This window comes from Mixophyes fleayi, chromosome 7 (assembly GCF_038048845.1).
Source record: "Mixophyes fleayi isolate aMixFle1 chromosome 7, aMixFle1.hap1, whole genome shotgun sequence".
Classification (NCBI taxonomy): Eukaryota; Metazoa; Chordata; class Amphibia; order Anura; family Limnodynastidae; genus Mixophyes; species Mixophyes fleayi.
This window is the reverse complement of record NC_134408.1, coordinates 126244608-126270576: the sequence shown is the minus strand read 5'-3', so window position 1 is coordinate 126270576 and position 25969 is coordinate 126244608. Positions and strand designations below refer to the sequence as shown.

At 42.0% G+C, this 25969-nt stretch overlaps 1 protein-coding gene across 1 annotated transcript in view; it reads left to right on the top strand.

Annotated features, from left to right (window-relative positions):
* The window catches only part of MYO3B (myosin IIIB), a 321272-nt gene that overhangs the window by 23233 nt on the left and 272070 nt on the right, over nucleotides 1-25969 (top strand). Inside the window, exons 4-6 of the mRNA XM_075180671.1 lie at nucleotides 18113-18217; nucleotides 18981-19080; nucleotides 24067-24143. Of these exons, the coding sequence (XP_075036772.1) occupies nucleotides 18113-18217; nucleotides 18981-19080; nucleotides 24067-24143 (282 nt within the window). The remainder of the gene's footprint in view (nucleotides 1-18112; nucleotides 18218-18980; nucleotides 19081-24066; nucleotides 24144-25969) is intronic.

Genomic DNA, 25969 nt, shown 5'->3' with positions numbered 1-25969 from the left:
ACTTAAAAAAATAACAGGTCTGACATCAACTAACAGAAGTTTTCCAAGCTGCCTTTTCGCTTTCACTTTTATGAAGTTGGTTTTCTAAATTTGATAGCTTGCAATTATTATATATATTGGACCACCCAATTGGTGCCTGTTATCTAATGTCACACTGAAATATCTTTATCCCAAAAAATGCACATAGTAAAAGTTTGTTGAAAAAGCAAAATATATTGGGCCTGATTCATTAAGGAAAGTAAAGCAAAAAAAATGAGTAACTTTCAACCTTGGTAAAACCATGTTGTATTGGAGGGGAGGTAAATTTAAAATGTGAATACAGATTTATAGTTGGGGTAGAGCATGTCCTAGATCAACTTTTAATGTCAGTGTAAAAATAAAGCTAATACATTATTTGTGTCCTACATGAAAAAACAGCCAGCATTTTCCTTATATGCAAAATAATAAACTCATTTGCACCCCTCACATTGCAACATGGTTTTGTCAAGGTTCAAAGTTACTAATTTTTTGCTTAATGAATCAGGCCCACTATGTTCTGTTAAAATATGAAAACCCATACAGCATGCTTTGGTAATATAATATATGTGCATTTTATCTTTATTTTGCTGTAAGTTGTTGAGCCAGTTAAATTGGGGAAGATGGACTGGCTGTGTATTCATCTTTCTGATGGCATGGCTCCCGTTTCCCGTTCATTGACAGTGTACCCTATGAATCATCAATCTGAGTTGACATTAAACATCTTTAAATTGCTCATTTGTTTCAGCTGATGCTAATCTCACAGGCACTTACTGTACATCAGAGCTGCTCCATTAAGTTTGAACAATAAAAAAAAAACAGCTGATCTCAGGACGGGTGCTAGAATCCTCACCCAAATCTCTCACTTTATTCAGCAAGACTGAAGCTGACGCAGATCTAATCAATACATTCTCACAATAGAAATGACAGTGGATTGATGGGAAGAACACAGACAATAAGGACGTAACATAACCATTTACACTCCTGGATACATTTACTGTACACTTTGCTGAACAGGTTTATATTCCCTTCAAGAACTGTCAAATTTGCGGAACCATAAATATAAAGGTCCTTTTTAGTTTAGTTCCTATTTTACTTAGTAAAGGGAGATAAGCCCTAAATCCTCAGAAATGGGAGTATTTGCAGGATTTAGGTTGTTCTCTGTATTTACCAAAGCCCCACTCCTGGTGATGACCATCTCCGGGGGCCTCCTGCGATGCTCAGGGCCATCTTAACAACATTATGGGCCCCCGGGCAAAGCAGTGCACCGGGGCCCCTAGATATAGATATATAGATGTATACAGATACAGATATAGATATATAGAGATAGAGATAGATATAGATAGATGTACTTGCTTAGTGACCCTTGTAGGTTTTTTTTGCAGGTTTTTTTCTTTTGCAGGATTATTCATTCTCATTAAGAGCCATGCCTGTTGGGCCCCCTTGCCAGTGGGGCCCCCGGGCAGCTGCCCATCGTGCCCAATGGAAAAGATGGCCCTGGCGATGCTTCCCACAGGTCCGCCGTCAAGTGGGGTATGGAGGATACTGGTGTAAGGGGCCCGGGAAGATTAGGGGGCCTACGTGCCACATAAATTGAATTAATCTTTTTTTGCCTGGTGATGCTGCAGCTCCCAGTCATTGATAGGCTGAGAGTGAGCCGCTCAGTGACATCATCACCGCGCAGCGCACTCTCCACCTATCAATGACTGGGAGCAGCCTCATCCTGTCACAAAGATAGAGATCTGCAGAGTAAGAACACATACAAACAAGGTAAGTTAATTAGGGAGGGGGATGATAAGAGCCCCTGACTATAAATACTGACTGTATAGAAGCCACTTTACATAACATTTTTCACTCCAACATAATCTTGTATTCCCAGGAATTTCCTAACAACAGGTCAGCAGTTGCTAACATACAAATGCAGAGCTGTGTTATTTTTCAGAATGCAAAAGTTAATAGCCATGGGCCTGATCTTAACTTAAGAAACTTCTTATTTCAGTCTCCTGGACAAAACCATGTTACAATGCAAGGGGAGCAAATTAGTATTCTGTTTTGCACATAAGTTAAATACTGACTGTTTTTTCTGACTGTTTTTTCATGTAGCACACAAATACTTGATAGCTTATTTGTACATGGAAATTTAAAGTTGATATTTGTGTGCTACATGAAAAAACAGTCAGTATTTAATGAATCAATCCCCATATCCTTATATTTGCGAGTGTTGCCCAGATGAAGCATGTTAAGAACAGTTAAGAAGTACTGAAAAAAATAATATTGGTCCCAAATCTGACATACTGTTCTTGATCTCATTTAGCATAGTTAACATTAATGCAGAAATGTTCCCTACGAGCATATAAATGAGGGCCTAGAAAGGAATGAAGTGACATCACTGCCAAGTCAGTATTATGAAAACAATGCACTAAGCACCATGTTTATTTAAACTTCTCCAAGATGTCAAGTTCTAGAGAATGGTACAGGCATGGGTGAGTTCTCCTGGTATTAAATCCCAAACATGGGACCCTCATGGTTTAGTCCAGTGTTGGCTAACCTGTGACACTCCAGGGGGTAAATGTATGAATCTCCGGATTCTTCATCTCCGGCGTGTTCAGCCTCTTCAGCGCTTAAATTTAAAGCGGCGCTGCATTGTAAAGGGAAACTCCCTTTACAATGCAGTGCCGCTTTAAATTTAAGCGCTGAAGAGGCTGAACACGCTGGAGATGAAGAATCCAGAGATTCATACATTTACCCCCAGGTGTTGTGAAACTACAATTCCCAGCATACCCTTCCAGCAATAAGATGCTATATATTGGCAAAGCATGATGGGACTTGTAGTTTCACAACACCTGGAGTGTCACAGGTTAGCCAACATTGTGGTTTAGTCACTTGGTCCATTACTACAATAATAATTTTAACTTGAGTTTCTTCACAACATTGTGGTTTTGTGCAGAGATAAGAGGCCAATTTAAATAATGTATTGTAAAATGTCACACTCATAAATTGTGGCTACTACTAACAATGTTCATGTGTTTAGATAATATAATAAATCCACAATCCATGCAATATACATAAAGCATAAAGGTAGATATACTTTATTGCATATAAAACACCTGAACTCGTGATTACAAATATTCTAAGCTTTATTTTTTTACTAAATATGATATAAAGATTTCTGACTGCATCGGGTATTTTTTGTTTTTGAAGCTCCCAAACAAATGATATAAAATTATATTGCAGTTACCACTTTAAACTGATTGTATTAGTTCCTACAGCGATTAACTACTACAGGATGTAACAATCAGTTTGGATAAATATAATGTAGAGTTGACCAGTGCAAACAGAAAATAATTGAGACTTGTAAAGATATCTGGAAAACTGTAAATTAGTGCTGGGGACAATGTCAGCTGTTAAATGTGATTAAAGCAAGGCTCTTTTACTAGGACTTCTGTCCAAATTAATGACTCCTCCTAGGTCCTTCGCCATCTCTTGGCTTGCTTTCAAGCTCCTGCAGTCCAATTGCAGAATAATTCCAGCCATCCACCATTCAGTGTGTGGAGAACTCTCACCACTGTCATGTCACCATCCACCACTCAGGTGCCATCAGCCGTTTATTTGGTATCACAAAAGCCTGCATGGACAAGGCTGGCGGCAACAGAGCAGGAGAAGGATGCTGTTTGGTCACTTTGTGTTTAAAATACAATGAGGGTGATCGGGGAGTATCCTCTGCTTTCCTCTTGGCCACCAGCCATGTCCTTGCAGTGTGTGGTCACAGCAAGCCGGCTGGCCTCAAAAGGTGAAGATTGTACCGGCTCAGGGGCAGATGCCACATTGGCCCCGTCCTGGCCTAGCCCAGCCCTGAATTGTAATCAGCGCCAGAGGACTAACTGTTCTGTCAGAGTTGAAGTATTTTGGGATGAGATATATGGAAATGCCAAGGTTAGTTTTTGGGGGGGAAGGGCCCTGCCTGTTTCATTTGTACTGGGCCCCACAATTTCTGATGGCAGCCCCGCTTCCCCATACAAAGCATTGGATCGGCCTATTTACCAAGGACAGCAGTGGTATAAGGACCACCTCTGTCCTCCGATCGCTAACCTAAAGTAAAACCTCTTTTCCCATTTCTTTTAATACAAATTTTGTTTAAAATGTTTTTCTTTTAAAAAAAACCTTTCGGGTTTGGGTTTCAGTGCGCGTGCAGATAAAGTACCCTCCACTGGCCTGATAGCCTCTTTCCACTGCCAGCCAGCAGGGCTGCCGTCAGAAATCGTGGGGCCCAGTACAAATGAAACTGGCAGGGCCCCCCCCCCTCCCCGACTATTCTAATGAAAAAAAAATGCAGGTGGTCCATTGACCCAGCCCAAGGCAGTCCACTATGGGACTGGCCTGGGGGGGAGGGGGGAAGATGCCCCCCTGCTCCACAGCTCAACCAGCCCCTGTGTGCGGGCACATTTTTATGGTCAATTGTTCCAAATAATGTTGCGTGTGTTAATAACTGTATATGGTAATTAACCTTTATTTTGCTGTTAATGTAAGATTTTTCTCACCGCTTGATAGGTCCACTTTAATATGCTAAGTAGATATAGTGACACTCATAACTAGACATCTATGGGACATCATGACCTTGTCCCCCGACCAATCACTCGAACAGGCAGATGACTAGTCCTACCACCTCAACCTCTGTATATGCAGCAATTCTTAATTACCTCTTTATTTTAGTTTTCAATTATTACAGGGTTGGTTACTTTATTAGAGGCCAAAATATAGAGAGGGTGATCCTGGTGCTGGCATTTGGAAATTATAAAATTACTTGATATTAGTCAACTAAATAAAATTACTTACCAGATGTTGGTTGCTGCAGCCTCTCTGCTCCTTCTTCCGGTGACGGGAACATCAATGTGAAGTCCATCACATGACAGGGAGAGGATCACATGATCGCAGAGGTGGAGCAATCATTCCCCTGCAACCTCATTCAGCTGCCTGGCTGACGGCAGCAGCGGGGACGCCAGGGACTGGAGGGCAGCGGGCCCCCCGGTAAGTTTGTTCCGCAGGGACCCCTGGTGAGCCTGGACCCGATACAACAGTACCCCTGTATTCCCCTGATGGCGGCCCAGCAAGTGCCACCAGTGAGCTGAGCATCACTTAGCTGCCCCGGTAAAAACTTATGGCCTAAATTGTCTGAGAAAAGATTTTCTATCGCTGAAATATATAGTAATAGAAAATCTTGTTATCGGAGAGGTGTAGGTAAACAGACCCCTTAGGGGTAAATTTATCAAGCTGCGGGTTTGAAAAAGTAGAGATGTTGCCTATAGCAACCAATCAGATCAGAGGCGGGACTAGCGAGCTGTGGGCCCCGGTGCCAGGAAGCAAGGAGGAGGGAACCGGGGTCCACAGCTCGCTAGTTTCCCCATGCAACGGGCCGCATTATCTCCATGCGCCCTGGTGCACTGAACCTGCTGTACCAATGGTAGTTCCACCACTGAATCAGATTCTAGTTATCATTTATTTAGTACATTCTCAATTTGCTAGGCATCAGTGACATTACTGAGGCATTGTCTGACTGATAAACATGAGGCCTGATTTATACTCATAACATACTGCTTCCTAATGAAAAAATAGACTATATTCTCATGCATACACGTTCAACCCACAAAATAGCTGCCCTGTGTGTAGGTGACAGGTATATATAAGAGAGCATTTAAAACCCTATAATAAAATCTCTGTATTACGGAGCGGAATAAAATACCTAAAGTAATGGAGGTTTGTATTACTTAACTAGTTATATACATCAACTGCCATGTTAGAGGGGAGGTGCTTCACTGTGTGGGCCAGCAGAGTGTGACTGAGAGGCTTGTAGACTTGCTCTGCAGAAATGCACTGTGGTGATTGGTGAATTATTACAGAGGGACAGGGACATTGATGTCATGGCATCTTATCTGCTACAATTTTAACTTTTTTTTCCCCCCCAAGAATATAAGGTACCTTAAGGAGCGTGTTCTAAAATGTATGATGTAGATTTAGCGGTCTGTTATGTAATGGGGAGGAAATATACTGTATTAAACTTTACTTTTTAGCAGAAATGCAGTGGAATATCACTGAACAAAACGATATGTAACCTCCATTGTTTTATATCTGAAAAATTTTACTTTATCATGAAGTTTGTGTTCATTACACATGTACAAACATTGAAAAACTTCTTTTACTTGAAAACAAGATGTTTTTTTATTGTTTTTTTTTTTTCATTTTACACAAGTTCAGTCACAGCATGTAAACTATAAATCCTTCTATTACAGTCATCGGCGCGGGTCAAGGTTGCGCTGGGCTTGTCCAGTACACGGTCGAGCGAATGTGCACACATAAAATACATATTAGAAACTAATAGCTTCTCGTTAACAAAACAAATGCTTTTATGTCTATGCATAATTTGAACCCGGAATTAGAAAACATGCAAAGACATCAACAACAGAAGCACAGAGACTGGAAAGGGATGGTTTGGAAGCTAATGTTGTGGGTAAAAACACATTCACCAGGGCTCTAATTCCTGCCTTTTATCACCTCCTTTGATGTATAGCGATGCACTAATGGAAACTGCTTGCAAGTAGCAGTGCTATTCTGGATCAGGATGTTTCATCTCAGCTACTGGCAGAGCGTGCCATCAGGAATAAGTATAGAGATATGGCTGCTGTCTATTTTATATTGCCTGCCAGTGAAAGCAGCCATGCAGTAAACGCCTCAAATGACTGTAATTTGTTGCCTCATTGTTATCAAGTGCATCAATCTTTTCCTGCCTGGCACTTTCGTCATACAGAGCGAGGGTTTCTAAAAACGGCCCGGCCCTGTGTGCTTCCTGGAGCAGAGGAGCACTCTTCAAAGAGTAATGAATCTCTCAGTTGTTATTTTTTTTTTTTAATCTGCGATTATATTTATGATTAATAGGAAGCTGAGTTAAAGTCAAGGGGCCTGATTCATTAAGGAAAGTAAAGCAATAAAAATGAGTAACTTTGAATCTTGGCAAAACCATGTTGCATTGGAGGGGGAGGGGAATTTAAAATGTGGGGACAGATTTATAGTTGGGGTAGGGCATGTCTTAGATCAACTTTAAATCTCAGTTTATCTTTAAATTAACTTTAAATGAAGTTATCAAGTATTTGTGTGATACATGAAAAAAACAGCCAGTATTTATCTGATGTGCAAAATAATAAACTCATTTGCACCCTTTGCATTGTAACTAGAGATGGTCACTGACCCCCGTGTTTTGGTTTTGGATTCGGTTTTGGATCTGGATTACCGTCGTGTTTTGGTTTTGGTTTTGGTTTTGCAAAACCGCCATTGCGTGTTTTGGTTTTGGTTTTGGTTTTGTTTGGTTTTGTTTTGCTATTTTTTGGGAAAATCCATGTTTTTGGGCCTAAATTAACCCAATTTAGTGCTCCAACTGTTTTAGAGACAAGTAATCTAATTGTTGAGGTAATAAATCATCCAAAAAAACAGTTTAATTCTTCGTTGGTAGGCCTATTCTACACACAAAACAGATTGTCTTCCTCTCCATCTATGCATATTGGCAATGCAGCCATCGTCTTTGAATGTATATTACACCCTACACTTATAGTTAAATATGTAAAGAAATGGAAAAAGCCAGTTTGCTTTCTGTCTCTCAAGGCCCCCCTCCACTTGTATAAAATAGCAAAAAATTCAGCCATTATAGACTGTACAATATTAATTGACATGGAGAAAGCCAGTTTGGTTTCTGTCTCTCTAGGCCCCCCTCCACTTGTATAAAATACTAAAAAATTCAGCCATTATAGACTGTACAATATTAATTGACATGGAGAAAGACAGTTTGGGGTCACTCTGTCTCTCTAGGCCCCCCTCCACTTGTATAAAATACCAAAAAATTCAGCCATTATAGACTGTACAATATTAATTGACATGGAGAAAGCCAGTTTGGTTTCTGTCTCTCTAGCCCCCCCTCCACTTGTATAAAATACTAAAAAATTCAGCCATTATAGACTGTACAATATTAATTGACATGGAGAAAGACAGTTTGGGGTCACTCTGTCTCTCTAGGCCCCCCTCCACTTGTATAAAATACCAAAAAATTCAGCCATTATAGACTGTACAATATTAATTGACATGGAGAAAGCCAGTTTGGTTTCTGTCTCTCTAGGCCCCCCTCCACTTGTATAAAATACTAAAAAATTCAGCCATTATAGACTGTACAATATTAATTGACATGGAGAAAGACAGTTTGGGGTCACTCTGTCTCTCTAGGCCCCCCTCCACTTGTATAAAATACCAAAAAATTCAGCCATTATAGACTGTACAATATTAATTGACATGGAGAAAGCCAGTTTGGTTTCTGTCTCTCTAGGCCCCCCTCCACTTGTATAAAATACTAAAAAATTCAGCCATTATAGACTGTACAATATTAATTGACATGGAGAAAGACAGTTTGGGGTCACTCTGTCTCTCTAGGCCCCCCTCCACTTGTATAAAATACCAAAAAATTCAGCCATTATAGACTGTACAATATTATGAAAAATGGACAAAGCCAGTTTAGGGTCACTCTGTCTATGACACCCTACCCTTAAGGATAAATTGCCCTAACAGCAGCCTTTCAAGATGGTATGTGATATGGAAATGCCACAAGTCCCTTTCCTCTTTGGGGGTAGATTGCACCCTACACTTACATAGAAAGTTTTAAAAAGATGTTATCGGCATCATCTTCAGCTTCATCCTCACCCTCATCAGTGTGTACGTCATCATCACAGACTATCAATTCATCGCCGCTTGAATCCGCCATTAGAGAACAGTCAGTGCTTGGATGTCTTGGATGGTGAAGGCCTTCCTCGTGGAAGATGTAGTTCATTTTTATAAACATCATTTTCTCCACATTTTTGGGAAGTAACCTTCTACGGCGATCACTGACTAAGTTCCCTGCTGTGCTGAACACTCGTTCAGAGTACACACTGGAGGGTGGGCAGCTTAGGTATTGCAAAGCAAGTTTGTACATGGGTTTCCAAATGGCTTGCTTTTCTTCCCAGTAAGGAAAGGGACTGTCTGACATTTCCATATCAACTACCTCTTGAAAGTAATCCTCCACCATCCTTTGCATGTTTATACTCATATTGGATGGACTTATGGGCAAAGTGACACTTTTTTTTGAAAAATCCTTCAAACCAGCCCAGATGTTAAATTGTTCTCGTCTGCCCCCTGTGTCTTCCCTGCTTCTTTTTTGGAAATTTAATTTTTTACGAGCAACAGCTTGAGAAAGTGAAGGAGGACACGTCGTCAAGCCGAGGCCCAGTTCAGCGGCCAACTTGCTGAGCAATAGCTCCTTGCAAAAGTTCACATCTCGCTCATTTACAAGTAAAGACTCAATGTAGGTTTTAAACCTTGGATCAAGCACAGTGGCCAAAACGTACTGATCCGAGTTCAAGATCTTAATAACTCGAGGATCATTGTGAAGCGAATTAAGTACTTGATCGACAAGGCCAACATACTTTGCTGAATTGCTTGCTTTCAGCTCCTCCTTCATTTTCTCAAGCTGCTTTTCCAATAGTCTAATTAAAGGAATGACTTGGCTCAAACTAGCAGAGTCTGCACTGACCTCACATGTCACAACTTCAAATGGTTTCAGCACCTTGCACAGCACTGAAAGGATTCCCCACTGTGCAAGAGTGAAATACATCCCCCCTCCTTTCCCAATGTCATGACTTGTGCAATATGCTTGGATGGCTTTGCGCTGTTCCTCCATCCTCTGAAGCATGTACAGGGTGGAATTCCACCGAGTTACCACCTCTTGCTTAAGTTGGTGGCAGGGCAAGTTAAACTGCTCTTGGAGCTGCTGTAATCTCCTACATGCTGTGGCTGAATGCCTGAAATGGCCTGAAATTTTACGGGCCACCGAAAGCATCTCCTGCACCTCACGGTTATTTCGTAGGAAGCTCTGCACCACCAAGTTGATGGTGTGAGCAAAACAGGGAATATGTTGGAAATCACCCAGCTGTAATGCTCGCACTATATTGTTGGCGTTATCTGAAATGACATACCCTGGGGAGAGTCCGAGTGGTATAAGCCATGCATCAATCACATCTCTCAGTTTGCGTAACAAATTGTCAGCCGTATGCCTGTTAGTGAAGCCGGTGATACAAAGAGTGGCCTGCCTGTGACAAATGTTACGTAGTGGTGTACATGCTGCTGCTGTTCCTGCTGGTGAAGGTGAATGACCAACCCAGTGGGCTGTCACAGTCATATAGTCTTTGGTTTGGCCACTTCCACTTGTCCACATATCTGTGGTTAAGTGAACAGTGGGCAGAATGGCATTTTTCAGCGCAATCTCTACATTTTTACACACTTTTTGGTATAGTTGTGGAATAGCTTTACGGGAGAAATGGTGTCGCGATGGAATTCTGTAACGCGGACACAAAACCTCAATTAACTGTGAAAAACCAGCTGCGTTTATTGTGGAGATTGGACGCAGATCTAACACTAACATTGCAGCCATGGCGTCTGTGATTCGCTTGGCGACTGGGTGACTGCTGTCATATTTGCTTCCCCTCGCAAATGATTGTTTCACAGTTAATTGCTGAAATGTAGGACTGCTCATTTTATTCACCTGCCTCTGGGATGACGATTCACCCCCAGCAGCAGCAACAGCAGCAGCAGGACTAACGCTTTCTTCAGAGGAATCAATAATAGTGCCGGAGTCATCCAGCCTTAAGTGGGATGCCGGGCTAACTCCGAGCGCTACTGAGGATATTGATGAGGATGGTGTGGTGGGTGTATTTTGTAGCCGTCGGTATGTCGGTGAGCGGAGGGTCTTAGCTGATGAGGGAGTGCTTGTATTCTTTTGGGAAGAACTTTCAGCTTTTCCCAACACTTTGCCATGAACTCTCGTTAAATGGCGTAACATAGACGAGGTTCCAAGATGGTTAAGGTCCCTCCCTCGACTGACTGTGGCTTCACATACACTACAAATGGCTATACAATTGTTGTCTGGATTTGGGTAGAAATAATTCCACACATAAGAAGTGGATTTTTTTGTTTTATGCCCAGGCATGACAATGGCCTTTTTCTTGTCACGTGCCAGAACTGCTGCCACTGGTGCAGGACTTACACAAACAACCTCATCCTCATCAACATCCTCATTAGCGCCCTCGTCGCCTACACAAATCTCCCCCTCATCCTCTTCTAATTCCAAAGTGGCATCCTCAATTTGGGTATCACCGGCTACACTCGGGCTATTAAGGCACACATCAGCAGAATGCTCACGATTAGACATCCCACTGTTGGATGGACTCTCCACAGGGATTGTTGTCATTTGTGAATCAGAGCAAATATTCTCCTGTAATGCCTCACTGGTATCTTGCAGCTCAGCTTTGACGCGTAACAGTAGTTGTGCACCAATTGTAGCCTGGGTAACTTTTTGGGATCTGCCACTAATAGCCAAAGGTGAAGGCCTCATTCTCTCTTTGCCACTGCGTGTGTAGAATGGCATGCTTGCAATTTTTTTTTTATCGTCACTTAACTTTTGCTCAGTTACACTTCTTTTTCGCTTCAATACAGTAAATTTTTTTTTGGTTTTTGTTTTTTGCACTAATTTGAAAACACTCTGTTGTTTGACATCGCCTTGGCCAGATGACGTACTGGGAACACTAACATCAGGACTGGTGACAGAACCTGGTTGCTCATTTAGATCATATGTGGACTGCTTTGAATCCATTCTGAGCGCAAACCACTGAGGAGTGCTAAAAATTATTGAGTAGATACTGCTGACAGATATGACTTTTGACAGCCAGAAATATTAATGCACAATTAGGGAGGACACCCCAAAAACACTGAGGAGTGCTACAAATTATTGAGTAGATACTGCTGACAGATATGACTTTTGACAGCCAGAAATATTAATGCACAATTAGGGAGGACACCCCAAAAACACTGAGGAGTGCTAAAAATTATTGAGTAGATACTGCTGACAGATATGACTTTTGACAGCCAGAAATATTAATGCACAATTAGGGAGGACACCCCAAAAACACTGAGGAGTGCTACAAATTATTGAGTAGATACTGCTGACAGATATGACTTTTGACAGCCAGAAATATTAATGCACAATTAGGGAGGACACCCCAAAAACACTGAGGAGTGCTAAAAATTATTGAGTAGATACTGCTGACAGATATGACTTTTGACAGCCAGAAATATTAATGCACAATTAGGGAGGACACCCCAAAAACACTGAGGAGTGCTAAAAATTATTGAGTAGATACTGCTGACAGATATGACTTTTGACAGCCAGAAATATTAATGCACAATTAGGGAGGACACCCCAAAAACACTGAGGAGTGCTACAAATTATTGAGTAGATACTGCTGACAGATATGACTTTTGACAGCCAGAAATATTAATGCACAATTAGGGAGGACACCCCAAAAACACTGAGGAGTGCTAAAAATTATTGAGTAGATACTGCTGACAGATATGACTTTTGACAGCCAGAAATATTAATGCACAATTAGGGAGGACACCCCAAAAACACTGAGGTGTGCTACAAATTATTTAGTAGATACTGCTGACAGATATGACTTTTGACAGCCAGAAATATTAATGCACAATTATGGGGGACACCCCAAAAGCGCTGGGGAGTGCCAAATATGAAGAAAAAATAATAAACCTCTATCCTCCTCTCTGCACTAGCGATTTTGGTTAGAGCAATTGCAAGAACAATATGGTATTCTCTGTCCCTGCTCTAATTAGCCTATGACTACACCCTGCTCTCTCCCTCTGTCAAATGGCGATGGATTGCTGTGGAGGCGTGTATTTATAAAGTTGAAGTATCGCGAGAACCGAGTCCCGAGATCCGACGACGTCACAATGACGTTCGGCCTCGATTTGGATTCGGAATGGGCGGGAGAGTACCGAGCTGCTCAGCTCGGTACTCGGATACCCAAAGTTCGGGTGGGTTCGGTTCTCGGAGAACCGGACCCGCCCATCTCTAATTGTAACATGGTTTGTCCCAGAGAAAACTTACCCTTTTTTTTTGCCTTACTTTCCTTAATGAATCAGGCCCAAAATGTTTAGGCTGGGTGCATATGGACACTGCTTAGTGTATGTCCGTGGTCCAGTAAGGTTGAACACTAGAACTGATGTTAACTGCCGGTCAATGTGAGTTCAAGCACTCCATGTGTAATTCCTCACATAGGACAATCAGCCCTCTATCATAACATGACTAAGCAGGACTAATGCAGCGCAACCTTAGGCTGGGTATATACTATCAGGGGCAAACGCAGGATTTGTAGAGGGGGGTTTCCACACCACTCCGCCAGTGGGCGTGACCAGCATGCATGGGGGCGTGGCTATAATTGTAGACAGTGCTTGGCTGCTCTCAAACTCTTTCTATCCCTATAACATACATGGGCAATGCTGCGTGCACTACTGTTATGTGCACGCAGCTCTCCCTTTTCAAGCAGAGCCGTGTGAAGCGGGAGCAGGGTCCAGCCACCTCAATTATACAGTGCCCCAGGCTGAGAGGGGGGTTTCCAGGCACTAGGAAACCCCCCTCGGTTTGCCTATGACTATACAAGATTTCTCCCAATGCGATATCGTTAATGATTTTACCAACGACTGGAAGTCCTGAACAGCATGCTGATTCATGTGTACACACTAAACACGTTTTATAAGATTTGCCCATTCAAGTCGGCATCCGGAAACTGCCTGGGGGAGGTGGCCATTTTGAGGGCGGAGCTATGCAAATCACACCATTTTGCCCTCACCTCTGTGACGTAATGACGCAAACGTGTCATTTTACAGCAGGGGGACAAATGCCATGATTCCCTGAGAATTGTGGAATTTTGGATCTAATTCTGCCCACTTCACTAGGAAGTGGGGAGTGCGGGAGACTGCCATACTCTACCAGGAGTATGGGAGACCTATCCGAAATTCGGTAGTCTCCAGTACATTCCGGGAGAGTTGGCAAACACTGACAGTGTTTACAGCGACATAAATAATCCGAATCCGACAGTGTTTACAGCGACATAAATAATCTGAATGTAAACACAGCGACATGATAAAAACACAGACTTATGTATACACAGACTCAGCGCAGTTCCGATGTGAGGAGAGCATGACACTTTAAAATGACGTCACTTTGAACCGCGACTTGAATATTTAAAGTGGCAATCCAACGAGCCCACTGTGCCCCTTCATGCTCACACTGTGCCCCTACATGCTCACACTGTACCCCTTCATCCTCACACTATGCCCTGTCATGCTCACATTGTGCCCCTTCACCATTATAATGTGCCCCTTCATGCTCACATTGTGCCCCTTCACCATTATAGTGTGCCACTTCATGCTCACACTGTGCCCCTTCATGCTCACATTGTGCCCCTTCATGCTCACACTGTGCCCCTTCGTGCTCACACTGCCCCTTCACCATTACACTGAGCCCCTTTATGCTCACATTGTGCCCCTCCATGCTTACATTGTGCCCCTTCACCATTACACTGTGCCCCTTCATGCTAACACTGTGCCCCTCCATGCTCACATTGTGCCCCTTCACCATTACACTGTGCCCCTTCATGCTCACACTGTGCCCCTCCATGCTCACATTGTGCCCCTTCATCATTACACTGTGCCCCTCCATGCTCACATTGTGCCCCTTCACCATTACACTGGGTCCCTTAATGCTCACACTGTGCCCCTTCACCATTACACATGCACAGTAGCCTCTTGGATCAGATCCACCATTCGCCGGTGAAGGAAGTTTTAGTTACTTGAGGAGGGGGATGGGGGCTGAGAGGTCACCAGGGCTCGCCAGCTGCAGGACATTTTGCGGTATGCATCAATACAAAATAATTCTTACTGCCGCCCACTAACCATTAATGATAAATAGACCCCTATGTATCAATTGACAGACAGCATTTTAAACACTTTTGACATGACACCAGGTGAATCCTTAATGGCTCATGCTGAGTTTGGCATCCGCCCACGTGCTTAGCATAAAATACACAACTTTGTACTGCGCATGCTCACAAATAAAGCTTATGCGTACATCCACATGCCGGTTTGGTACTTGTTCCTCCTTACTCTTGTAGAGGTAGAACATGGGAGGGAAAAGAAAACTAAGGCTACTAGTTAACAGTTATACAGTATAAATCACTTATATTGAGAAATGAATGCAGCGCAACAATTTTTTTAGTATTAGAAGAAGCAAAACTTGGAAACATCCTTAAAGCTAGGCTGCCGTGTGCCACGGTTTCACCCCTCCCCCCCCCCCCAGAAAACACCAATCCCTGTAGCAGTCCCCAAGGAGGTATCTGTCCTTATGATGTCTACAATTATCATGACCTCCGTGTACTGGTCACTTAGGTGACAGCAATGTGACGGCTGTGCTCACTGTCTTGTCTGCCGTCACTGATTCATGGTGCTGGAATGATTCATCTCTATAAGTACTCATAGCAATGAATGTCCCATACCCTCCAGTCTGTGTGCTCCTAGCTACTCCACTGTCTGTAGGGTCAGGATCATTCAGGGCTATGCATAGCCCTATATGACCCTATAGACTGCGTGAAGGGTGTTGGGACTTATTATTTGGGGAGGTGAACCAGCAAAGGGGGGAGGCTGGTAAGGGGAGAGCTCTTTGTGCAATATGCAGCCATGTGAAAAAGAAAGTGCACCCTCTTTCAAATCTGGGTTTTTACATACTAGGATATAATTAAAAATCACCTGGTCCTTTAACAAGTTATACAGGGGCGGGCTGGGCCGGGGGGCTCAGAATCACCGATGTTTGGGCCAGGGGGGTAGGCCGGCAGGCCGCCCCCCAGATTCAAAATCGCAGATTTTTACCGGCGGCCGCATCTCATAACACGAGATGTGGCCGCATCACATGACACGGGATGCGGCCGCGTCAATGACGCGGCCGCATCCCGTGTCATGTGATGCGGCCGCCTCTGCGCCCCCACAGGTTGAAATTGCCAGCCCGCGCCTGAAGTTATATCATTTGGTCAATCGAATCCCCTGGCACAGATAGCCCGTAACAGATTTTGTCCTGTCATAATTTATTCAACACAAAATAAGCCAACATGAAGAAGTCATGTGTTTAAAGTAAGTACATCCATATTGCTTCCATATCAACTTTTGGAGTCATTATGCTGAATGTAAATTAATTGGAGTGACCTGGAGGGTTAATAGCAGTCAATGACTGGCATGGGTTTGCTGGGTCATGTAGTTCCACAACAGTTTGTACTAGATTATTAACTATTATTATTACACTGGCAACCACCATACCAGGGCTGCCAGGATGTGCCCTGGTGCTGTTCATCATGGGGTTGTTTGACACCAGGGGGGACCCTTGAATTATGTGAGCCCAATCCCCCGTTTGTCTCCAGCCCCATGCTTAATGGGCTGTCACTGGTTCACTGTAAATACACTTGATGCATATATAGTCTTACCATTGCATAAGTCACTAATCAGGTCACATCTTAACTATGGGGTACAGATGTGGACCCCTTACTCTAAGTAGTAATAAAGTAATTTTATCGGTTTCAAATAAGCATTGCCCAAGCGATTGTATTGTGTTTCCGAAGCACAAGCAATTTATTTAGCAAAAGCTATTTGTTTAGCAGTTCAATAAATAAGTACAATACAGTACAATATAGCCAATACATTATACCTATTAAAGATGTTACATTAAAGCAGGAAAGTATGAAAACACCAAATACATTACATTTTCCTTATAGAGCTTTACAGAGGTCCATGGAACACAGCCATGCTCACATGTAGCCACGTTCAGAGAGAGAGAGAGAGAAACGAAAGAGAGCTTTGGCTGATAAAAAAGCTTGATAGTATCCGGTTTCAGTATAGAGCATGTTTCCATTGGTTCAGGTTTCAGGACAGTCTAATGTGAATCAGGTCTTAGGTCAGTTCAAAGGATTTCTCTGGGAAGAGGGGATCACCTTCCCCCAACAGCAGGAAACATGTGCTTCTCAAGGAAACTGACCCAAACCAGTTCTAAAACAACTTAAAACACAATGCCATTTTGATCATTCAATCTTTTATCTTCCATAACTATTGATTACAGGAAGCAATCACAAAGCCGAAATTATAGGATGAGAGATGGTAATGTGCAGATCAAAATGACACTAAACATGATACATTTGCTAAATCCTGAGCCTTAAATAACACTGAGGTGTACATATAATCATAATATATAAACTAATAATAAACTAAATACTATCTGCTCATAAATAACCGTAGAATGGAATCAATATGAATATGAATTATATAACTAACTAAATGTTGTAATGCGAGTGTGTGCGTGCGTATTTTACCGTGCGATCGCAGTACGCCACGTGTAGCGTGGCATACTGAATGCAATCGCACAATGAAACAATATTAACCAATATACTTTCGTTCATCCAATTATACGACTTCGAAAGTAGGACATGGGAGAACTTTACAAGCATGCTATCTCATTACTAAAGGGAATGGAAGATTTAAATTACAAAACAAGGTTAAAAACTAGACTTGTTAACTATGGAAAAAAGGGGCCTTAGATGTGAGATAACTGATATGAATAAATATATTTAAGGTGAATACAAAGATTTGTTTAATAATTTTTCCTAGCAAGGACCGGGGAAGGGGGAGGGGGGGTCAAGGAGTCATCAAATGCAAATGGAAGAGAGATGGCTTTTCCTGGAATCCAGTTCATCTAAAGCCAGCGGGTTATTCCTGACTAATTAACATATTCTCTTCAATATGGTTTGGGACATATGGGCTCCTAAAGGGAGAGACGGTGCCACTTTTACTTAACTGATTTGTTGTGTCAAGATCCGGGATGTATAGATTTATTCCAGTGATAACAATATAACACTTGTTTTTTCTCCACTCACTGTCCCGATTCCCCAACTTCAAAAGTTTGGAGATATGGAAATAACAACAATCAGCACTAGTATTAGCCCAAATGTGGAATTACTGTTAATTATAACCTACATGAAACACAAGTAAAGGTTAATCAATCCTTTATATTTTTCTTGCTAAAAGATTTATACAATGTAAATGAATTATAACATATTGTAAATGAACTGATAATGTGTTTTATCTGCAGCTGTGTAATGGTGGATCTGTCACAGATCTTGTGAAAAGCATACTGAAGTGTGGGCAGCGTTTGGACGAAGCCATCATTTCTTACATCCTCTATGGAGCCTTGCTGGTAAGAAGGTTCACCTGATTTGCCTGTGATGGTCAAGTTTTGCTGAGACATGTAGTTCTACAACTGTTGGAGAAGGATATTCTATAGCAGATGGGAATTATAACCTGTATCACAGAAAGTCCAACATGTATCAAACACTGGAACTTGTAATTCCACACCAGCTGGGTAAATGACAGGTTTCTTAACCCTCATGGTGGTGTGCTGGGACTTGTAGTTGTACAGGAACTGGAGAGCCAGGGGTTGACCAAGGATATTCTGTAACAGGAGGGAATTATAACATTAGTATCACAGGAAACCTGCCACATATGACACACTGGGATTTGTAGTTCCACAATAGCTGGGAAATCACAAGGTTCTTAACCCTTACCCATGTGTGCTGGGTCTTGTAGTTTTACAGGAGCTGGATAGCCAATGGTTGGCCAAGAATATGCTAAACGAGAATGGAATTATAGCATTAGTATCACAGGAAACTGGACACATATGACACACTGGGACTTGTAGTTCCACAACAGCTGGAGAGCCACAGGTTGCTTAACACTGGTCTATCATGTAATGGGTGACTAAAGCCTGGCTGTGTTATTCATCTCCAGCTATTAGTCCCTTTAAGATGCCCGCTCTACTCTCAGCGAGGGTGCGACAGGCTCGTGTGGTGCTTTACAGATGCTCCTGCAGCACAAACGTGAACTTATCATTAAGGTCCTAATAGCAGAGTAATTATTTTGAAACAAGGGAGTAATTTTTTTTTGCTGTTTTTGTCGTTCAGGGTCTCCAGCATTTGCACAATAATAGAATCATCCATCGTGACGTGAAAGGGAACAATATACTTCTGACAACAGAAGGAGGAGTCAAGCTGGTTGACTTCGGTAATCGCTGCTTGCCATTTACTGTCTTCCTGTGTGCTTTTCCCCCATCCCCTCAATTTGTTGTCTGCTTCAACATTGGAGACACGCCACAGGTTTTAGCGATAATGTTCAGCAGGAACCGTTGGATACTTTGGGTTTAACAGATGGAGCTCAGTCTGAGTTTCTGTCAGATAATCTGTTTTGGTTGGCTGGAAACAGTCTAGTTTTAAGCTGCTAAAAAAATGAAATAAATAAATGTACAAAGCCTTTTATTTAGCAAAACAGGCAGGCTGCCTGGGTCTATTCCTGTGCCGCCTCCGTCTCATTTAAATTCAATATTCCATCTTTTGCATATGAAAAGAAATTGCTCATTTCTCACAAATGGTGTTAATAGCCTGAAGCTCATCTATCCCCTTTGAGCAGAAGGTAAAGTGGTCCCATGGGATTGAAAACCAGCAGATCTATATAATTTGTGATTATAGCCATTGATGTAAGCCTGATTGAAATGAAAGCATAGACAAAGGAATGTAACAGATAGCTAGAGACAGACAAGAGCAGACGGTGTAGTAGATTTGCACCACAGACGAGCGCAGTTGCTGCAAAGATGAGCACAAATCGAGTTTTGCAACAAGCCGTTTCGCAGAGGTGCGTGGTTACAATGATACAATGTTCCCTCTTCTGATCCGCCATATTCATGGTAGCTGTAAATCCACATTTTGCGGGATTTATAGTCTACGAATATCTCAGGGACGTTGATTGACCAAATACTGCTGGCAAAACGTGCAAAATTTTATAGCTGTAGGCGGTGCAAGGCGGATATTTCATGAAACCATTTTTGCTCACATATTTATGTAGGACTGGACGTCAGACAGGAAGACATTAAGGACCTCATTTAGAGTCGGACGCAAAGTCCGTTTTAGGCGCATCCAACAAAAAAACACTATCAGGCATGTGCAGAAAGCACCATATCCGCCTGCATCTTGGACACAATTAACACTTGCGACAGCTCGCGACTCACTACGAGAGAATGGGAGGAATGCGGAATTGTGAAGGCGTGACCATGTAAGTACATCCTAGTCGCAGTGAGGCGCAGACGCAACACACGTCAAAACAATTAGGAATTAGGTGGCGCAAGCGGTTAGCTAGCTGCAGGAACTGCTCGCAGCTTGGTAGGGTATTACGAGTGGGACGCACATGGGGCTGCTTGCCACTCGTAATACCCTACCAAGCTGCGGCACACTCCCACTCCTACACTCCTTACACGGACTGTAAATGAGGTCCTAATTGTTTTCCTTTCTGCTTCAGTTAATTTGCAAAAGGCTTCATATATTTTCTACACATTTTTTATTAGTTAATTTTACTAGCGTAGGGGACATTTTAATATAAATTTCCAGGGACACTTTGCTGCTGGGTGGATGCATGTAAGTACGACAGACCAGGGGCAGAGAGTACATTGCACTGCACCACAACAAATGTGGAGGATAAGATGGTGCTTGCAGCGCTAGCCATTTCCTTACAGTTTCATTATTCTTCTCTTTCCTAGAATCCCATTACCTCTTCCCACGAATCTTGTCAATACTATTGTGGTGTGTTCATTATTTTACAGCATGGGGACATTGGCTAGTGGCAAGGGATATGCATGATATCTTCAGGGGTGAAATAATGGCAAGGTCCAGAAAGGACCAAAGAAATGACAGAAAGCAGACAAAGGGGTATATTTACTAAACTGCGGGTTTGAAAAAGTGGAGATGTTGCCTATAGCAGCCAATCAGATATCTAGCTGTCATTTTGTAGAAGGTACTAAATAATTGATAACTAGAATCTGATTGGTTGCTATAGGCAACATCTCCACTTTTTCAAACCCGCAGTTTAGTAAAAATAGCCCAAAGACTGTGAATTTGCACATGGCATACACAAAGGGATAGTGTAAAAATTATACCTAGCATATCCATTGCCCTGTACTAGAAACAATAAATTGAAGTTATAGATTTAATACATTGGTAAAATACTTTATTTATATTATACCCTGCAGCTGAAACTATTTCTGCTACTGTAATTGGGACATCTAACTGTCACTCATATGCTTTCTATAGGCAGCATTTGTAAGATCTATAGCAGGCCTGTCCAACCTGCGACCCCCAGATGTTGTGAAACTACATGCCCCAGCATGCTTTGCCAGTAGACAACCAGTTGATAGCTGGAAGGGCATGCTGGGACTTGTAGTTTCACAACATCTGGGGGGCCGCAGGTTGGACAGGCCTGATCTATAGGCTAAACACAGTACTACACTTCATTAAAAAAAAATCCTATGAGGAGAAGAAAAACAATAAAAAAAGATGCATTATTTTGTGATTATATAAATAGAAAAGTACAATAATATTTAAATATACACAATATACTTTGTTGATTAATTGTGCGCTCATTCGAGAGTGCGGTCCATCGGTTTGGGCATTTATGAGAATTGGTACAAAGCAAATAAAAAGATAATGTAACTCATCACAGCCAATCAGATTCTCTCTGTGATTTTTCTAGTATAGCTTAGAATATAAGAGCACACATATGATTGGTTGCTTGGGTTATATACATGTTCCACTCAGGTATCAGTTTTCATAAACATTCTGCACTGTTTTCTATTTCCTTCTAAATTTCCCAGCTGAGATGTGTTGCTCTTCGATTCCAAGGCTGCGGTAGAGATGAAGTATAGATGGGTAATAAAACCATGATGGGAATTTGAGCATAGAAGATGAATTTACATACATAGGGAAAATGTATCTCTGGCCAATGTTTGGAATGCGCAGAAAAGGAAATGTTGGTGACTCTCGAAATAGATGTGAAATTGATTCAGTACTAAACAATTCTGAGATACGCTGATAGTAATACAAGTCCTATGTAACCTTGAGAACGCAATTTCCCATCAGAACGACTTTTCTCTGACTGCCTATGAGATATCCCAGTACGTCTGACACCTGTCACCTGCTAAGCTGCACCCTGCTGTGAAGAGAATCGCTTTGTGTGTATAAATATCTCCTGACCTGTGTTTGTCACTATGATCAGACTGTATTTTAGGCAGGTGTGGAGTCCTATAAATAGAAATATTAAAGAAAAGCTTGTTTGAAGCCTCAGCATACGCAATTATATTGGGTTTATATAGTTTATTACTCTCCTTTTTTTTTTTCTTGTTTTTAGCTACTTATTCTTCCCCAGTGGTACATATTTCTTCCCATTCAATAAGGCCAGCTACTCACTGGCATTGCATTATGTTTTTTTACACTAGTGAAAATACACGTGAAATGAAATGTGTTTGATATTTGTTTGTTACCAGTGTTTGGTGTTCACTGGAAGCTCACTGCAAGCTTCCACCATGTGTTTACCCATGGTTTATGCATATGGATAGAACAAGATGCATTGTGAAAAACCAGAGTGCAAACAGAACAATGCCGCAACATAATATAGCAATAGGGTAGTTAGTATGGTATACCCATTTACATGCATTTTACTAGGATGTCAGTGGGCCAGAGACGGTGGCTTTGCATAGAAGGGCATTTCATCATCGTCATCATCATCAACAACAACATTTATTTATATAGCGCTAGCAAATTCTGTAGCGCTTTATTTCTGTACAAATACAACTGTAATAAGAACATGAAATAAAGACACCCCATATTAACCCTTAATCTCATGACTTTAGTGCACGCTTTAATAAACAGTATTTTAGGAGAAGAGGGAAAAGTTGTAATTAATTAAGTTTGGGGTCCATAGTGATAGTAGGCAAGACTTTGGTTTTTTTAAAATGATGTTTTTAGTTTTGCCAACTTACACCTTTCTATCATGTACAAAAGTGGAAGCTGCTCAAATCAATTTATAGGCCATAACAGGTGCTGAAAGGGTGGGGTTATCCTGCAAGGAACATACACACAACATTTTTTCCCCAGCACACTGCTATAGCCAGCAACAGATCTGCCATTTCTACTGTAGATAAAAATGCAAAAGTCTTTGTTGCACACATTTGCAAATGTATGTTTAAGCCATCCTGCCACGCCAAGGCGCTTTTGCATATAGGATGGTCCTACTCTAAACAATGAGAGTCCCTATATTTGGGCCATACATATGTGTTTTTAAATTGAGAGCTAACTTACCAAAGAGGTACCCCAGAAGCCTCCAAATAGCAATCCAATGTCAGCACTCCCCCTCAGCTACTGACACCAACATGCCTCTCAGACAAATACAAAAGTGGAAGCTGCTCAAATCAATTTATAGGCCATAACAGGTGCTGAAAGGGTGGGGTTATCCTGCAAGGAACATACACACAACATTTTTTCCCCAGCACACTGCTATAGCCAGCAACAGATCTGCCATTTCTACTGTAGATAAAAATGCAAAAGTCTTTGTTGCACACATTTGCAAATGTATGTTTAAGCCATCCTGCCACGCCAAGGCGCTTTTGCATATAGGATGGTCCTACTCTAAACAATGAGAGTCCCTATATTTGGGCCATACATATGTGTTTTTAAATTGAGAGCTAACTTACCAAAGAAGGGCATTTCATCATCGTCATCATCATCAACAACAACATTTATTTATATAGCGCTAGCAAATTCTGTAGCGCTTTATTTCTGTACAAATACAACTGTAATAAGAACATGAAATAAAGACACCCCATATTAACCCTTAATCTCATGACTTTAGTGCACGCTTTAATAAACAGTATTTTAGGAGAAGAGGGAAAAGTTGTAATTAATTAAGTTTGGGGTCCATAGTGATAGTAGGCAAGACTTTGGTTTTTTTAAAATGATGTTTTTAGTTTTGCCAACTTACACCTTTCTATCATGGACTGCAAACCACCAACTGGTCATACACAGTACTTCCCTACTGTGTAATGAGGGTGTTTGCCCAGTGGTCAAATATTAGCATCACTTTGCACTGCACAGACAGTCACAAATACTTCATTGTTGATGTATAGACAATTGGCCTATATTGTAGGTAATGTTTGATTTTTCTGTGTTACAGGCGTCTCCGCACAACTCACCAGTGCCCGACTGCGTAGAAACACATCCGTGGGCACGCCATTCTGGATGGCACCAGAGGTATTAATGCCTTGTTTTTCTCTTCTATTTAATTGAAAATATTTCATATTTCAAATGAAACCTGGCCCATATTTTAGATAACACTTTACGACAGTCCTGGAAAATCTGATATTGATAAAGTGTTTCATAGTAAATAACATGTTTGTGGCTTCTGTTTTGAGATGCCAGCTTCCTAATGCCCAACACCGACATTACCTAATCGTATCCTGAATAGAGGCACATTTCTGAATCAGTCATGGAACAATTTAGCCATGCCTAATGTTTTAGTGGCAGCCCCAAGCAGGATGAGCGGTGATGATTCTCTATGTTCATGGTAGGCACAGCTGAGATCAGTCGGCATCTGAAACTGAAACACTAGATAACCCGGAAGGGCTGCAACAGGAATCATCCAAAATAGAGAATACCGGCAGTAACCGCCTTAAATTAAACTGAGATGTAACGAATAAATTACTTTATTAACAGAATTCAATGACTTTTTAGTACACTACATTACATGTTGAACTTTAAACAATGGAGTATAATGAATAAATAACTATATTATCAATCACTATATTAAAGGAACTAAAGAATTTCTTTATACACTACAATATATGTATAAGTTCTTCCATCAAAGTTACATTGCTGGGCATGGTCCCCGCAAGACTCGCTGATATATGTGGCTGCAAATAACTGTCACAGTTTCCAGATCACCCAGCAGCTTACATGTTCCAGGTCACTCAGCAAGGCTGTAATTAACTGTCACAGTTTCCAGACCAACAAGCAGGTCACATGTTCCAGGTTACCCAGCAGATGCAAAGGGAGAGTTCACTTACTGTCACAGTTTCCAGAGCAACCACTAGGTTCAGAGTTGTATTGTCAACTGTTACATTTTCCAGAGGACAATAGTAATTCATTGGCGGGCAGACGTTTTGCAAAATAGCTCCAAAATGATGCAATTGATTAGAAAGCCAGTAGTTTTTTTGCAAATCTACAGCCCAAAATCTTTGATCTGGTATATGGTGTGCCCTGCTCAGAGAACAGCATCATTGTCACGGAATTTCAGAGATGGAACCTGGTATTAGCGCAACTGAACAGGGAGGCGTGGAGTCTAACGTACCCCCAGTATTCACCAGGGACCCCCCGCAAGGGAGTTTGGGCTTAGCTGCAGAGGGTACACAGGTCGCGGTTCTCCAAGACAGTCACTGATGTAACGACATTAGTAGACAGGTGTAGTCAGGCAGTCCAGGTCAAAGCCAAACGAGCAGTGCGGTATACAGGGATGTTCCAGAGGGAAGTCAGGTCAAGCCAAATAGTCAAACCAGCTGGGCAGAGAGGTACCAAAGCGAAACACAGGAGAATAGTAACAGGAAGCCGAGTCAGAACCGAAGAACACTGGATCAGAAGTTCAGGAAGCACTGGAGCAGGAGTGAACCAATACTCTGGCATCCAACATGTGCCAGAGGGTGCTTTATATACCATAATGTGCATCCTGATTGGGTGATGGAGATTTGGCGGTCAGACACACTGACCGATGACAGGTGAGCGGATATAGCATCCCGCTGCTAGGCAATGGGACGCGGCTGTCAAGAAGGTGCAGGCGTCCGTCTCCTGCACCAAGTGTCGGTGCGGAGGCCGCGTCTGTAAATCATAGAAATAAGTCACTCATAAATGTGGTACTTATGCTACTAATATATAGCTATATGGACAACAATCTCTAAGGGTCATTTAAAAACTGAAGGCCTCCACCTTTTCTTGTGCGCATATTTGTCTGTGTGCGCAGGTGCGTCTACTTGTCCACACAGCGCATTTCAAGGTATATGTCTACTTCCTGCTCCTTGGAACTGCCC